The 15967-nt window shown below is 38.4% G+C and overlaps 1 protein-coding gene across 1 annotated transcript in view; it reads left to right on the top strand.

The window, feature by feature from the left end:
• The first annotated feature begins 82 nt into the window (after positions 1-82).
• The window catches only part of CFAP58 (cilia and flagella associated protein 58), a 61903-nt gene continuing 46018 nt past the window's right edge, over positions 83-15967 (top strand). The window contains exons 1-6 of the mRNA XM_050899120.1: positions 83-91; positions 1879-2160; positions 7213-7361; positions 9168-9324; positions 11412-11606; positions 13847-13984. Of these exons, the coding sequence (XP_050755077.1) occupies positions 83-91; positions 1879-2160; positions 7213-7361; positions 9168-9324; positions 11412-11606; positions 13847-13984 (930 nt within the window). The remainder of the gene's footprint in view (positions 92-1878; positions 2161-7212; positions 7362-9167; positions 9325-11411; positions 11607-13846; positions 13985-15967) is intronic.

Below are 15967 nucleotides of genomic sequence, written 5' to 3'. Positions count from 1 at the left end.
CTGCACCGCCGCGGCCTCGGGCCGCCACAGCACCGGCACCGGCATCGACACCGACCCCTACCGCCCCCAGCCCGCCGGCAGCATGGCTGAGGTGAGCCCCCCCTCACCCTCCATTCCCCGCCTGTTTTTTGGACGGGACGAACGCTGTCCCTCAGAATAAGCCCAACAACATCACCTATATACCATCTATACCTATATACTGTCTTTATGTGTCAAGTTACTTTTGTGAGCAGAGCTCAGTTAGATCCTGTGTTGAAAGTAGGAACAATTAGGCTACTTGTACACAGACAGTAATAACACTTTTAGGAACACCTGCTACTTTTAAGATCGTGGGAGTGATTTTTTCACCTCCCCATACGCCGTTACTGCTCTTCTTTTAACTCTATTTATGATCACAAACGTAAACGAGAACAAAACTGAAGGTTTGATGTTGGAGAGGAGGACGAAATATGAAGAAACCCAAATTTGTTGCCGTGAGCACCAGAGCAGGTTTGAAAGGGTTACGCACCAGACTTCGGCCATGCCACACAGACCGCTCTTCTGCCAACAGGAGCGTGGGTTTTAATATTCAAGTTGCCTTTGCTGTTTTCCCATTGAAGTTTCTGACACAGAAAAAAACCCTCAAATCAGAGCCTTGGCAAGGAGGGGCGATTTGGAGCCGGTGCCTCTGCCTTGATGTGTCGCGGGGCCTGACCTTTCTTTCAAGTCGTAAGGGTCTGTTTTTACCCTTTTAATTTCAGGTTTTCCAGGCAGCGTGAACTTATGTACCCCCCCCCCCAAAAAAAACAATGAAACGTGTTGTTTTGCTCTTAGAATTTTTTTCTTTTAGAATTTTGAAAAGTCTTGCTTTAAACTGTTTATGTTCAAATGGTGAGTAGGGGCCTGCACCATATCATTTTTGAAATAGCAATCCGTTGGTTGGGGGGAGATACGAGGGCAGATTATTAAGGTTGTGGGATCTCATTGCCTCTCCTCTGTGAGGGGGGCTTGCCATACATCCATAGCCGGCACTAACAGGAGAGCTGTTTTCCCATCCAAGTGAGTCTACCTCTGAGATGCAATTGTAAGGATATACCTAGACTTCAGATTGCAGCATAGAGACGTTCCAATCAGTTTTGAGCAAGCTTGAGTAATGGAAGCAATGTATCTGTGACAGCACGAAGCATCCCGTGGGCTGATTTATCTTGCTGCTTAGGACATCAAGCCAACTCCCAAGAAGCGGCCATACTGCCTCCTCTTGGTATGATTGTGTTCCATTGAAGACTATAACGGAGGCTTATTTTAAGCTGTTTTGAAAAATATTGGTGGAATTTGGTGTCCAGCAACCGAGCTGGCAAAGTTTGGCATCAGAACTGAGCTAGATCAAAAATGTCCCTTCTGAAAGGTTTAACAGTAGCATTTTCTGCAGAGGAAGGATTGGCTTGCATTGGCATTACTGGAGCTTTCAGACACGCTTATCTGCAAGTGATTTGCTGGCACTATCTGCATAGAAAACAAACTAATCAGAATTTAGAATGTAGAGAACTGGGAAGAATTGAGGCTAAAATACTGAGCTTCCTGAATAGTTGATGTATTATTTAAAGACTATCACAATAATGATATTTTATAAACCTATCTTTAAAGTAGTTGTGGTACTCAATTACAGGAACTCTGACTGTTAAAGCACAAGTTATTTCAGTAAAATCGGGGGAGACCTGTTTGAAAAATAGCCTGCAATGTGCATATCGTATGCTAGCAAGAGAACTGTTATTTCAGAAAATTTTGTCATGATTTCTTTGTAGCTGTTACACACTCAGTACATTGCTTTTTTATATTCTGGGTCATAAGTGAGATGTTGAATTCCTCCTGTTTTTTGATTATCTATCTAATTTCATTCAGGAAAAGTCTAGCAAACCATATCTAGAAGAAAGTGCATTTGAAGCACTGGAAAAAGACTTCCAAGAAGTCATCAATCTACTTAAGGGAGATAAAACTCTGGAAAAATTCCGAATAGAATATGAGAAGCTCCATGCTGTTATGAAGAAGTCTCATGAAAATGAAAAGCGTCTCATGGAGAAATGCAGGGAGCTGAATGCTGAGCTTGTGGTGAATTCATCTAAAGTAGCTGCGCTCACAAAGCTTTCTAAAGATGATCGGGGAACTATATCATCAATGAAGACGGTAAAGTTTTGAATAGAATTAGATATGATCTGAAATTGTTAATGAAAAACATGGTAATAAGAAAAGCGTCTACAAGAACGCTTTATTTTATGTAGAGAACTAGCCAGAGGACTAAGTATAGAGCTGGCATCTCCAGTTCTTTAACCTCTGCTTTGCTACCATTTGCTTTGTTTCCTCAGCCTGAGGACCTATTTTTACAGGTCCCAGTCAAATTCTGTGTTTATTTGCATGAAACCAACTCCATCAGCTTTCGAGTACTCACTAATAGTTTTTGTTTAAGCTTTCCCTCTCTAAAATAGCACATTTTCAACTTAATATACAGTTTTTGATTCATTAGTATTTTTGAAGGGCTGCTTGGATGTTAACTATTGCCAGAACATAAAAAAATCTAATTACTTCCTGAAATATGGATTGTAGACCAGGGAAGTGTCATCAACTCATATAAATGAATGTTTCACGGTGTTTTTGAAAAGGAATCGTATATAGCATTTCAATGTGATTTTACCAATTTACTCTGATGTGTTCTTTGTTATTATTGATTTGAACACTGTCAAATCAAGTGCTTGACTTGCTAAAAACAGTCAATGGTTTTAGCCTTACAGTGAGGTTTGACTATCAGAAACCTAAAGCTACCAAATGATCAGAAGAATGTATTTTGAACTTTTTTCCTTCTGATGGTTTAAAAACTTAGGCTGTGGTACCTAGACAGGCTTTAATTTAGCATTTATTTGAGAAACTTCCATGCCTTACAATAAAGTGTTTTGTTCCAGTAAAATAAATTCAGTGTAACAATCCAGAGTGATCTATGAGCACTACAGAAATAGAAGTTCTTTGAAATGAAGTTTCTTGTCCTTAGAATTCTGAAGAAAATACACTCAGAGTAAATATAAATAGCAGTGCTGTCATCCTATGGCTGCAGCTTGCAAGCCCATGGTTCTGCTCAAAGCATCCTCAAGGAGGAGGAAAACTGCGTAGAAAATCTTGTTGATTTTCACTGCTGCTAATCAAAACCTGGTAGGCGGGTGTCAGGAACCGCAATGGTCCTTATAATTTTCTTTCTGCTATTACATGGCAATACTCTGAGTATGAACAGTAGCAGAGACAATCCTTCAAGATGTTCCCAACCTGAGGAGACATTGTCTTAGTAATGTCATAAAACTGAGGAGCAGAAGAGTAGGAAAAACAAGAGCCTTTCCAATTTCAGCAGCTAATTTGAAGCTCAGGCAAGGTATGGCTTAACAATACCACCTACTATTGAACCAGCTAAGAGATTTTGTAGTGAAAAAGCTGCTTGACAATATGATCCTGTTAGAAATGATGTGCAGTGCACAATGTGTGACATTTCAATTCTAGTGGTGTGCTGTGGGCCAAGTAAACAGCACTGATACTTTTTCAGTTTGGTTATGAGAATTAGTCTTTCCCTTAAATGTTCAGGAATTATTTAGATATTGTTTAAAATGTTCATGTCATGTTTTGGAGTTTTGTTCATATTTCATGTTATTCTCCTTTCTGAAGGGAAGTTCCATTACAGCTGTAGTATTTCACTACAATTTTACTAACATTCAAAAAATGTGTTTTGCAAGTGCCCAAGGCAAGTGTTGAGGAAAGTTCAAGTGCTAAAATAGCAAAGATGATATTCTTCAGTGCTAAATTCAACAAACAATCTGTTCCACTGTTTCATTATTTATAAAAGATAGGAGAATCCTGGTGGGGCTGTTCCTGTAAAAATGGTATAGTTGCTTCAAATTAAGGCCCTAAATCATGGTGACTTGATGGGTCATCAGGGTAACAGGTGTACAGCCTTCCCCTTCTAGGTCATTGTTTCATATACAAATAAAAGTTGCAGAAGCAAAATTTTTCTCCATATGAAGCCTGGTTGTGATCAGTAGGAGTTGTTTAGGGGCAGGGGTTAGCTACGCAGATCAGGGGCTGGTAGGACCCAGGTCAATAATAATCGATAGCTGTTAACTGTCTGATGGTTGTTCAGTGCTCTGTTTTGTAGTTTTAATAAACCAGACATAATAGTCTGCTGTTTACAGTCATATCAAAGGAGCAAAGAGCCAAGCTGAACGCGAAGGAAATAAAATTCTCTTTTTCATTGATAGGGATACTGATCCACAAGGAAGGGGAATTTATAGGAGCTTGTACTGCCCTGCTTGGAATTACCAAGTTTTCGATTTCCAGGGGTAGCAATCCAATATACTAAGAAAGCATTTCAGTAATTCTCAGTTTCCGAGCAGTGAAACTGATGTGACCTTTTGGGGTATTTAATGAAAATAAAGTAAGGCAGTCACACTTTATGGATTCTGCTTCACAATTTCCAGAGTTCCAGTACTTCTCCAAAAATTTTTGAATTATTCTAACTGCAAACATCCAGTGTACTTTCACCTTTAATTATACAACAGACTGCAATGCATGTTACCTAACCATGTATTACAATTACCCAGTGATGCTGACACACCACATTCTTTCAGTTCCCCTCTCCACTTAGTAAAAAAGTAAAGAGTTTTTCAATGAAGGCTTCCACCATCAAAAATTTCCTCCTCTTTACTTTTGAAGTTAAAGGAAGCAATCTGTTGAGCTGCTATTCAAAGTAAAAGACACAACCAAGAAACAACTACAATGAAGCCCAGTTTTGCTGATGCTGAAGTCTGTAGCAAATTCTTGTTTAGATTTTGCTTATTAATGGCATCATCTTTGCCTGCTAACTTTATTGATAAAAATTGGTTTTGTCAATACAAATTCAATACAATTGTTTTTACACATCAAAAGCAAGATAAAGTTCAAAAAGCACAGTTTAGGGTGACCTGAAATCACTGCTTATCTGAATGGCCTCATTGACTTCAGGGGATGACTGTTGCGAATACTCGCCAGAACAAAATACTCTCTGAAGGCAGTAAGACCTCTCAGAGGGCATATTGATTTTATTCACCAGTTCTATCCCCCAAAACTCCAATCATAATGATTTAATTCACCAATTTTAATCACAGTCTAATCAGCCAGCAGGAAGCTTTGATTTAAGCAATCAACTTTAATCTTATTTTCCATTTGCATTTTTCTAGAGAAAGGTTGGTTGCCTCTTATTGGTTGGCAAATCTGAAACATGTTTATTTACAGCTATAGTTTATGCTTTTCTGCAAGTCAAGATGATACACTATGTCTTCATGCTATTATTTCAGCCTAGCATGCATTTATTTCAATTTCATAATTGAACATTTTTATGTAAGATAATAATGAATGGAAAATTTATTATTTACTAGATGATACTTAATACTTTAGGTGTGATCATTCCTGTGTTTGAATGGAAATTAGAACTCAAAATGTATAAAATGTAAAAGTTTACTTTAATATCTAAAACTGTTTAAATATGCTTGATACATAAGTGAAAAGCACATTTTTCAAACTAAAGTTTGAAATAAGTAATTTATTAAGTAATGAAAATACTGTTTGTAGGTAATGAATTTAATTGACTATAATCTCCTTCAGAATTTCTGGACAAGTAAAGCCCACCATTTAACTCTTTATTAATAGATTGGGAAAAAAAAAGAAGAGCAAACATTCCTGATCTTTAAGTTCCAGATGGTTTCTCAAATTTGGATCTGCTGAACTGGTTGAATAAATAAAATGAAAATATATTCCCTCTCCAGTTTGAAGAGGCTTCAGATGTTATATTTTGTGTTATCTTTTCAGCAAATTCTGGTAGCCTGTTACTTCTGCTAGTTCAATAGCTTGAATTTTTAATTTAGGCAGTAAACAGCTAAGTACTACATTTATTTGGTTTAAAAGAGTTCAATAAATATATTAACAATATACCATAATATAGGTGTCATCATTTTGAGTTTAACGTTAAATAGGTTTTTTTTAGAACCAGAGATGTTAATTTCAATAAAGAACTGCTGTAAACAGTTTGATATAAATTAAATTATTTGATATTCTTCATTGTGGAGATGTTTTTAAGTTTTTTTTCCCCTGCCCCATTTTCATATAATGCAAGTAGGAGTTGAAAGGGATATTATGGCCTGATGTAACGATGCTTCTATCTGGCTCTGCTTGAGGAGACCCTAGAGCTAATGTAGAGCTGCACAGCCACACTTGGAGTCTAAATCTGTACGAGTCCATCAAGTCCAGAACTCCACCAGGAGCCAGCTGAGAAAAGAGCATGAGAGAGAGGACATCATCATGCTGTGATTTGCAGCTCAGGGACTTCTGGTGTCAAAAGTAGTGTCTTCATTATTTACTGAGTCTTCAGGAACTTTTCTTCTGGTCAAGTCGCTTTCTGAATTTATGCATTTTTTCAGTGCAGGATTCCAGAACTGGTAGGAGCTTTGTTTCAACCTGGCAAGGAATAAACCTGCTGTGTTATTCTTAAGGATCTGATTCAAGGGAGAGAGATGCAGAGGAAGATAAAAAATCAAGTGAACCCTCCTCCCCTATCCTGTTTGTGGATATCAAACCCTGGGCTTGTGAGAGGCACACAAGTCTGTCATTCAAGTAATTCCATGTGCTGAAATTTGGTGTGAGAATTGTGGCTTGTCTAAATAAATAGTTAAAATCAAAATACACTAGGTCCTCACAAATGAAAATGAACAAAGAGGGAGAAAAGCCCAGAGTAACACCTTTTTCTCATCCAAATCAGATTGGATATTCACTGTCATAAGAGCTAATAAGATTTTTACAGACATAAGTGAACTATTTAAGTAGATGGTACCTTTGTGGGCACTGAATTTTCAGTAAATTTTTAGATATTAGTGGGATTCACATGACCAAAACCTCATAGAGTAAGATTTGATAATGTTCAGATCTATATGTTAAAGAAAATGTATTAGAGCTTTTGTGGGGTAAATTGACATAGCCTGAATGGCTCAAAATGTTTGCTGTGCCCTCGTCCAAAAGAAAAGACAATTGGTGAAGAAAACTGTTGTGAATCTAAGCATGAAAAGGCATGAAAATCTATTTTCTTAATTAATCAAAATGCAAGGCAATTAATTTTTAATTTGTTGTTCATTTTAAACCCAATTTAATTTATGTAATTGTTTTCCATTTTGATCCTAGGAGATTGAAAAGGCCTGGAAAATGGTGGATACAGCCTATGAAAAGGAACAGAAAGCGAAGGAAACGATTAATTCACTGCAAGGGGAAATTGCGCGCCTAACTAATTTAGTGGAGCAAGGATCTGGACTATCACTGGGACAGGAATACAAGTAAGTTTTCCCCAGGGAGAGGGAAAGCCTGATCTGATTTTCTATGATTCTATACCTTGTTTAGCCATTTAGACACTACAAAGACGCTGGAAAACAGAAAGAGAGGTCTTTTCTGCCTTTTACTTTTCTCATGAGTGCACATTTATTGGTCTATGTGTTTATATAGCGAGCAAGTACAGAATCAGACTCGGAGTGAGTTCATTCAGCATTGGCTTAAGCTGAGAGATCAAATAAAAATCAATATGCACTTCCTCAGTATCTGTCATATTATTTTATCTGACTAGCATTTCAGCATACTCTGTCTTTGAGAATAGGATCCTGTCAACATTTTTACGTGTGATGGCAGCAGGGTCAAGTAGATAAGTCAAGGAAGCAGGAGACATGATTTTTCTTCTGTTCCCAGCTTTGTTATAAGGCATTATCTCTGTCTGTATTCTTGTTTGTATTTTATATTTATACATATTCAAGACTATGTTTTTTTTTTACTGAACACTTATGCATAGAGGGACCTTGTCTCAGGTGGAGCCTCTAGCTGCTACAATGTGCAAATAATAACGATCCTCAGAAGCTGCTCAAAAACCCTCCAAAAGCTAGTGTTTGTAGTATCAGGTCCTCTGACTGTGCTTATGCTGTAAGATTAAGTGTAAACTCAAAGATGAGATTAAGTATATTGACCCTATGACCTGTGCACTTTCTATTGAGATTGCTTATGGTTGGCCCAGCTGGTTCTGGCTTGAAATTTTCACACTGTGTAAGGTATTTATTTATATTATGCATTCAGGATATGTACGGGGCATGCTCATCTCCCCATGCGCTGTGTATCCAGGCTGCATAAACAAGACTTGTGTCTGTGAGCAAGGCCTTTAGTGTGCTCAAACATTTCCCCTCCAAGGAATGTGCCAGCACATGCCACCTGGATGCATGAGAAATCCACTCCTTCACCTTTTGTCCCTGAAATGTTCTGGACCTGTGTAACAGGTTTCCTTGGATCTAAAAGCTTGGTCATTAAGCCTTCCCCTAGTATAACTCTCCCTAAAGGCAGCTCTCTGTGGCTGCTTTTTGCATTTTCGGGCAAGAGGCAGGAGCCGTTACTTTGCCAAGACCTCACTCCTGCCGTTTCCAGCTGCTGCCCAGGCTGCTGAGACCTGCCTACTTACAATTTCTTCTTAAAGTTCCTTCTGTATTGCCCTCCAATTCCATGCTTAAATACTCTGTCCAGTGATGAGGCCATGGGACTAGACAACTCCTTTGCAGGTTTTCAGCCCTATAGTCTTTTAGAACTATAAGGCTAGTTTTTAAGGTTGAGCTTGAGCCCACACTTCTTGGACTTTCTTTCGGATTGTAAATGTGTCCAAACAGGGAGTCTGTTTTCTTCTTACATTAGGTGACTGTAAGACATAACCTAGTTAGGTGCCCAGTCAAGTAAGCTGCAGAGAGACTGGTTACAACAATGTAACATTTTTGGTCCCTGAGTAATTTTGCAATGGGCGGAGAAGAAGGAATTTTATTCCGTTACCTTTTTGCGAAACCGAAGGTTTCTTCAGACCCATGAGGATGTGATATAACGAGAAAGAGTGATTTATTGGACTAGGTCAGCTTTTAAAGCTGCCTATGTTGACGGCGACTACGATCACAGTAGATAGAGCATATAATTTAATTGACCAGCAGAGCCTTAATCCAAGAGGAGTTTAAAATGAAACAAGTTACTTTTAAACTCCTGTTTCTCACAAAAGATCTTGCTCTGGCATAGGAGGAAGAACAGAAATGGCCTGTGACACTGCTTGACTATTATTTCCTTGCTTCCAGTATCCGGGATTTGCTAAAACTTAAAGAAGAGATAACAAAGGAGCGAGACCAACTGTTGTCAGAGGTGGTGAAGTTACGTCAAAGTCTAACTCAAGCCACAGAGCAGCAGCAGGAGACAGAGAAGGCAAAAAACGAGGCAGATCAATCCATTATGCAGGTCTGTACAGATCACCAGGTGGTGATTTTAGGCTTTGTCCTGAACCATTCTCCACTCTTGCAATTGATCTCCATTGACTAGTACACTACTACCTGTTCTTTCACATCTCAAACATTTTCAGGAGTGCTCAGAAAGGAGTCTGTTGTGAATGATTTTTATCTTTTTCTCTACTTCTAGGCTATGTCCTTTGCAAAGTGTATTGTCATGTACCAGCTGCTTCCATAGCTTCCCAATACCCTGAATGAGGCCAAGGTTCCTTTGCCTGAATCATAGTTATCTTTCATACTGGAGATGTGGGTTTTTTTCTGCATTGTAAATCCTTATACCTCCAAAGAACCACTTAGAACATAGACCTGGAATGGAGATCCTATTTCCCTTGCTGTTGGCCGTGGTTGTCATATGATGCCATACCATAATTTTTAAGAATGTATCAAATTCTGACTTAAAAGCGAATTAAGCTATTTTCTTCCCTACTTATGGGAAGCTTTTCCAGAACCTCACTTTTCTAATGCTTAGAGACCTCCTACTTTCTTCTTCACACTGATTCCTACCTATTGTTTTTCAGCTTAAATAATTTTTCACCTCACCAGTGTCTGTAGAGAGCAGTCATCTTCCATCTCAGCTTTACTTTTTTTGTCTCCTTTTTAAGTTTGGTTCTCTGTTTTTCTGACCATCTGAATAGACAGTTCTTCTTTACTGATCAATATGTATAGCTTCCTTTAAATGTGTATAGCAGCTAAAGATACAGAAGGCTGAGGACCAATAGGATACCCACTGAATGGAGAGAAAGTAGAAAAGGATAGAAAATGCGGTACAGAACTCTGATACATCAAAATATAAAAACATAATAATGAGGAATAAAAGAATTTAAAGCAGAATATAAATAGGGGCTGGAGCAAGACAACAGGATAAAGGAAAAGCAGAAAAGAACACTTAAACAAAGAACAGAGAAGAGATAGAAGCAGCATTTAGCTTACAGTTTTTTATTAATCACAAATAGGAAAGTAATGATCAGCCTAGGTTTCATGCACAGAACTCGTTTCTGTTTCTAAAGCAGATGGATGGGAATGTATTACAAGAGAGTATAAACCTTTGCTTTTCTGACAGCATTGTGGGCATGGGAGAAAAGAGAGAGGATTGAAACTCCCGTCAAAACTTACTGAATCTTGCCAGACTTAATCTTCTGATACTCACTTCATCAGCCCTTAAATTTACGGGATTGTTACAGCATTTGTAACCACCTCCCATTCTCCCAGTATGAAATTGTTCTCCAGTTCAGATTGCTTAAATGACAATGTCTTTTTGAAGATCCTCTTGAAGACCCTGTCAGTTCTGGCAACTTTTCATCTGTGGGCTCAGAGGGAGAGGAATCTTTAAGCAAAGAACATCTTTCAATTGCTGGTCCTTGGCTGAACTGAGTATTTCCATGTGGATCAACCCCCTGTGTCTCCTCTCTGCTGATTCTGCTCCATCACACTTTTGGGGAGGGAGAGAGCAGAAGTCACAAGACAGTCTATTAAATATGACAGAAAGCTCCTCTTTCAAAGTTCCTGCAGAGGAACTTTGAGAGCAGAAAGATTGAGAGCAGTTGTGAAAATGAACAGTGGCCTGCCATCTCTCTCTTTCCTTTAATATCAGTGTAATAAGTGTTTCTGCTGGTGAGATAGAAAAATCAAAATGAAAATTCTTGCAATACAACATCAAGCCCTAATTAGTTTTAATGCTGCATTCAGCAAGTACCACTTTACAAGTAGCTTACAACTGAAAATACATTTGTGCCACTGCATCTCCAGAGGAATGCTTTTATGTCTGAACTGTATCAGACCCTTCTGTGCGGGTGAACTGACTGGTGCTTAACAAATTCTTGTCATCAATAAATAGGTTCCCTCATGCAGGATTTTTTGTTCAACCATTAGAGAACATGTTTACTTCTGAGAAGATCTGGCATATTCCATGTAGTAGTGGGTACAGTAGTATAGAAGCTGTTGTTTTCAAAGTCCAGCATAGTAGAAGGAGAGATGAGAGGCCTTGTTTTCCTGAATAAAAGGCAGCAGAACTTAAAACTCTTGTCTTCTCTATTATTATAGCTTCAGCAAGAAATCCAGCTGCATCAGAATGAGGCATCACGAGAGGCTCGAAAGAAGGAAAAAATGGAGAAGGAGCTGAAAAATCTTCTAGCCGAAATGGGTAACAAGCAAGCTGAGATCAAGAATTTACAGGAACATATACAGAGGAACAAAGAGGAACAACTGAAAATGGAACAGCATCTAAAAGAGCAGAAGGTAGGGTACATGGCACACCGTATTCATCAGGTCTAATATTAGGGTCAGATGTCAAAATAAGAAGAAAATGGATTTTCCTGAAGGGAGAGGGAGGGAGATTATTTTAAGTCAATAAATTTTAATAAATATTTATTTTTATATAAACATTACTTTACTAATAAAGAAATATGTAAAGCTTGCTGACAGATTTCAGATAGATTTCCTCACAGAAATCAGTCGTGGATCGCAATGATATTGTTAGAGATCATCTTGAAAAGATCACAGCAAATGAGACAAAGTCTGTGAAGAGCATGGATGATCTAATGATAGTAACAGGAGACTGCCAGGTTGGACTCCTGAAGTATATTGCCAGTTTTGCCACTGATTGACTGTATAGTGGCATTGGTAAAGTCATTTTACCTCCGACCCCTTCTTTCTTCTCTGTCACAATAATTTTCATCTACCTCTCAAACTTGTGGAAGAGTTTCTGTGAAAGGGCAGAGAACTGTCTTTGTAAACCTTTTTGATTGATTTTCCCCATTCTGTTTCTAAAAACTTTATCTGGAAATGTCCTAACATAGTGTTCTGCAAGTGTTTGAATCTTCAGGTTTTCAGTCCATTTCCCCTGACTTTGAGAAACTCTCAGAGAAGCAATTTCAGTAAATGGCAGGGGAGATCTCATCACTGTAAAACGGTCCTACCTCAAGGGAAACTTCTTTGGGAGTTGTGTGTATCTTGTAAATTTATGACTTTTAGGGCTTTTTCTTCCCTTCAGGTCCCTGAATTTGTGAAGGTAGAGGTCTGTGACAATTTTTTGTCAACATAGAATCTTAGTAGAATACTTCACATAAAGAAATACAGAGAAGACTTGATTATTTCTCTGAATATCACTGATTTGATGCAGCTTTTGAGGGCAGCTCCATGATCTGCCAGGACAATCACATTGTTTTTAAATAGGATATCTACAACTCCTGGTTCTGTTTCATTCTTCCTCCTCCTTTCTATAGTCCCTTTCAACCTTTGTAAGTGCAGGTTTTAGGGGCATTCAGTTGTCCAAACTATCCTGGAAACCAGTAGTTCACATAAAGTGCTGTGCCTAGGCTAACTAACCAGACTACTGCACTGTCTTTGTTGCCTGTGCTGGCTTGAAGGTGTCTGTGGAGGCCCTGCATTGTCTTTTGCAAAAAGTCTGTCCAAAACACAGGCTATCCAACTGTGCAAGAGTCAGGGTAGAGATCTACAAGAGAAGGTGACTCAGCTATTGCAATGTCATTGGGTTATTGTTTCTCAACTGAATTGTAGTTGGCTGTGATGCCTGCTCTTATTCCACTGAAATTTCTAATAAAATATCCTTGCTTGCATGACAGTGAAGATGGTTTGATACAGCTACTGTAGGCTTCATCCCACCCATGTCCAAGTCTCAATAAAGAATCGCCTGAAACACAGTGTTATCCTGACATTTGCAACACAACAAACAGTATTCCTTGTTTTTACATATTGTCTTTGCTTCTGCATGCATTCAGAAGAGGGAGATTCCACTTCTTTTACTTCCATGTTTGTTAAGGACATAGTACATATTGACTTCATCAGTTTATCACACATTAATGCTTGAAGTGAAAAATATGATGGTTGTTCTTTCCACACTTACGGAGTAATATCTGTTAGGAGAAGTCCCATCAAGCAGAAGAAAAGACTGACAGCTCCTGTATTGAAGTATATGTTCTCCACAGAAACCATGAAACTGCTGTTCTGGGCTTTTGACTGAAGACAAATTAGAGAGGAAAATGGTTGTGTCGTGGTCTCAGCAAACCATGTACCCAGAGAAATGTTATCAGCATATTAATGTAGGATTTGCTTGCTAAGAAACAGAGCTCCCCTGCCCTCTGCTGATTGAAGTAATTTGAATCTCATACTCATTTTCAGTAATTATATGTAGCAAGTTGTGTTACGTGATGCTTGCCAAATGCCTAACAAGAAGTAAAATATTTATCTACCACCTGCAAGAGAGACCTGCAAAGCTCCCAGAAGAAAAAGACACTGGCTGTGTTATTCATTAGAAATTATCGTTTCCCCTAGTCAATATGAACATGTATCATATTTCACATTAGTAATTTCATCAGCAATGAAGAGTGGTTTTTAAGCAGACAACAATCTGTAGCAGCTTTTATGTCCTGGGGAGATGGAAGGTTCTGTCTTCATGTATATGTAGATATTGTAATGAGATTAAGAAGAATTAATAGGATTGTTCTTTAATCTAACAGATCTTGAATGAAAGAGCTGGTAAGGAACTTGAGCAATTTCAGATGAGAAATAATAAGCTCATGCAAGAGAGCGAGCAGCACAGTGTGATGTTTGAAGAGGTGATGCAGGACATCCAGCAGAAGACAGCAGAACTGAAAGTAAGTACCAGAAGGCGCATGCATCCTATCAGCCATATCACTCTGACAGCAGTCTTACCACCTGGGACAGGGATGACCTCAGTTCTTGTACTGATAGTTCCCTATGGGTAGTTTTGGAGGAAATCTGAGGAGTTTTTAGGAATGCATCTGGCTGTCACTGGATGCCATTCTTTCTGTGGCAGTACCATGGTGCAGTTTCCAACCTTGTCACCTGACAGAGTAGCACCTGTCCTGCTGGAAGAGCTGTGTTTCATAAAATACATAAACCAAAATGCTCAACACATTGTGTTCATAAAGGATGCATGGTACTTTTGACAAGCATAAGGTCTTTTTTCAATTGTGAGAACTTCAGATAAAAGCAACGACTTTCTTTCTTACAGTGATTAATATAATCTGAATGTTGCCAAAACCCATTGAAAAATGTAATAAATTATAACGACAGTGTCCTGGATAGCTTCCACTGAAGGGAGTTGCTTCCAACACTAAAATTTTTCCCCCGCAGCATTGGTTGGGGAAGTTAATTACAAGTAACCAAGATGGTGTTTACTTTCTGATCTAAATGGTTTTCTTGCCTGACTTTACATTGTTTAACAGTTGTTTTGTACCACTCAGAAGCAGGTGAGTTTCAGTTGGGGAAGGATTAAATGATTCCTGCATATGCTTTTTAGGGTACTTTGAGAGCATTTGTGATAAAGGGTAATGTATAAGTCTTAGATGTTATTACTCTGTCTACCATATCTTGCATTTTGTAACATCAATGGGGTTAAAACACTAAACATTAGAAAATTCAGGTAGAAAATCATTATTTTATCAAGGTTTAGTCAAGTATAACCAATTCACCTAAATAATAATGTGGTTTGCCAATAGACAGCTTTTTTTTTTTAAAAAAATGGGAACTGTTAGTCTGATAAAAACTAACCACTGACAGATTAAAAGCTCAGTTCATACCTAATATAACACAGACGATTCTGATTTGGATCCTTAATGGGCTGTATGGTAGGAGCTTGTTTTCTGTTGTATTTTGTTAGACAGACTGGAGGATATTTTTCTTACCTATTTGAAAAAAAATTACTGTCTTTTCCAGGTTATCTGGTTTTATCATTACTTCTAGCAATACCATCATTGTTTAAAACTTTACAAACAGTGTGTTCGAATGTGACTTACATTTGGGGCTCTAGAGTGTCAAAAGGAGGATTTTGATTCTATGATCTTATCCTAACTTCAAGAAAAGTTGGTGGGACTTGTAGAGTCATGCACACAGACTTCTGGGAACAAAAAAATAGAAGATACTGCCTAGTTAGTAATTAAGCCGATTGCTAAAGCTTCGAAGAGCCCCAGCCATGATCTGAGATGCCCTTTTTGTAGGCACTGTGCTTGCAGTTTCATCCTGCAGTGTGCTGAGTGCCTCCACTATGGTGTTGGGCAACCCGAACTGTGAAAGTACTCATAAATCTCTTGAAGGTTATTATCAGTAAGAATTGAGGAGATTCACATCCTCCCAGAGGATACTCACATAGCAGGATTCACCATCTCACAGAATCAGTATCTGAGGCTGTAAGTGGAACACTGTAGTCTGTGATGGCTGTAAAACCTAACAGTGGCACTGAATTATACGAGGAAGTTATATTTACTTCTTAAAAGGAAAGAGACTGATTTCTGTTGTGATTATTGGTTGTGTTTCCTAGTAACGAGTTATGCAGTGTTTTGATTATTTTCTCCTCTGATTGTATAGCAAATGAGACAAACTCTACATTTTGCTTTTCTTTAAAGCCATAGGTTATAAGAGAGATGGGGATAACAGTGGGTATGCAATCAAACCACACTACAGATATCTTGCTCATCACAGTCACTGTCCCTAATACTTCAAAGGAAATCAGAGCTGCCCATGTTTAATCTGCAGGACTAATTGGGTAGTGCTGTGTGAGGTTTGCAGCTAGGGATTCTTTATTGATCGTCTTCAGCCCTAAAGCATAAGATATGATT

The sequence above is a fragment of the Gymnogyps californianus genome, chromosome 6 (assembly GCF_018139145.2).
Source record: "Gymnogyps californianus isolate 813 chromosome 6, ASM1813914v2, whole genome shotgun sequence".
In the NCBI taxonomy this organism is placed as follows: domain Eukaryota; kingdom Metazoa; phylum Chordata; class Aves; order Accipitriformes; family Cathartidae; genus Gymnogyps; species Gymnogyps californianus.
Note: the sequence above shows the minus strand (reverse complement) of the source record. Positions and strands in the feature narration are given on the sequence as shown.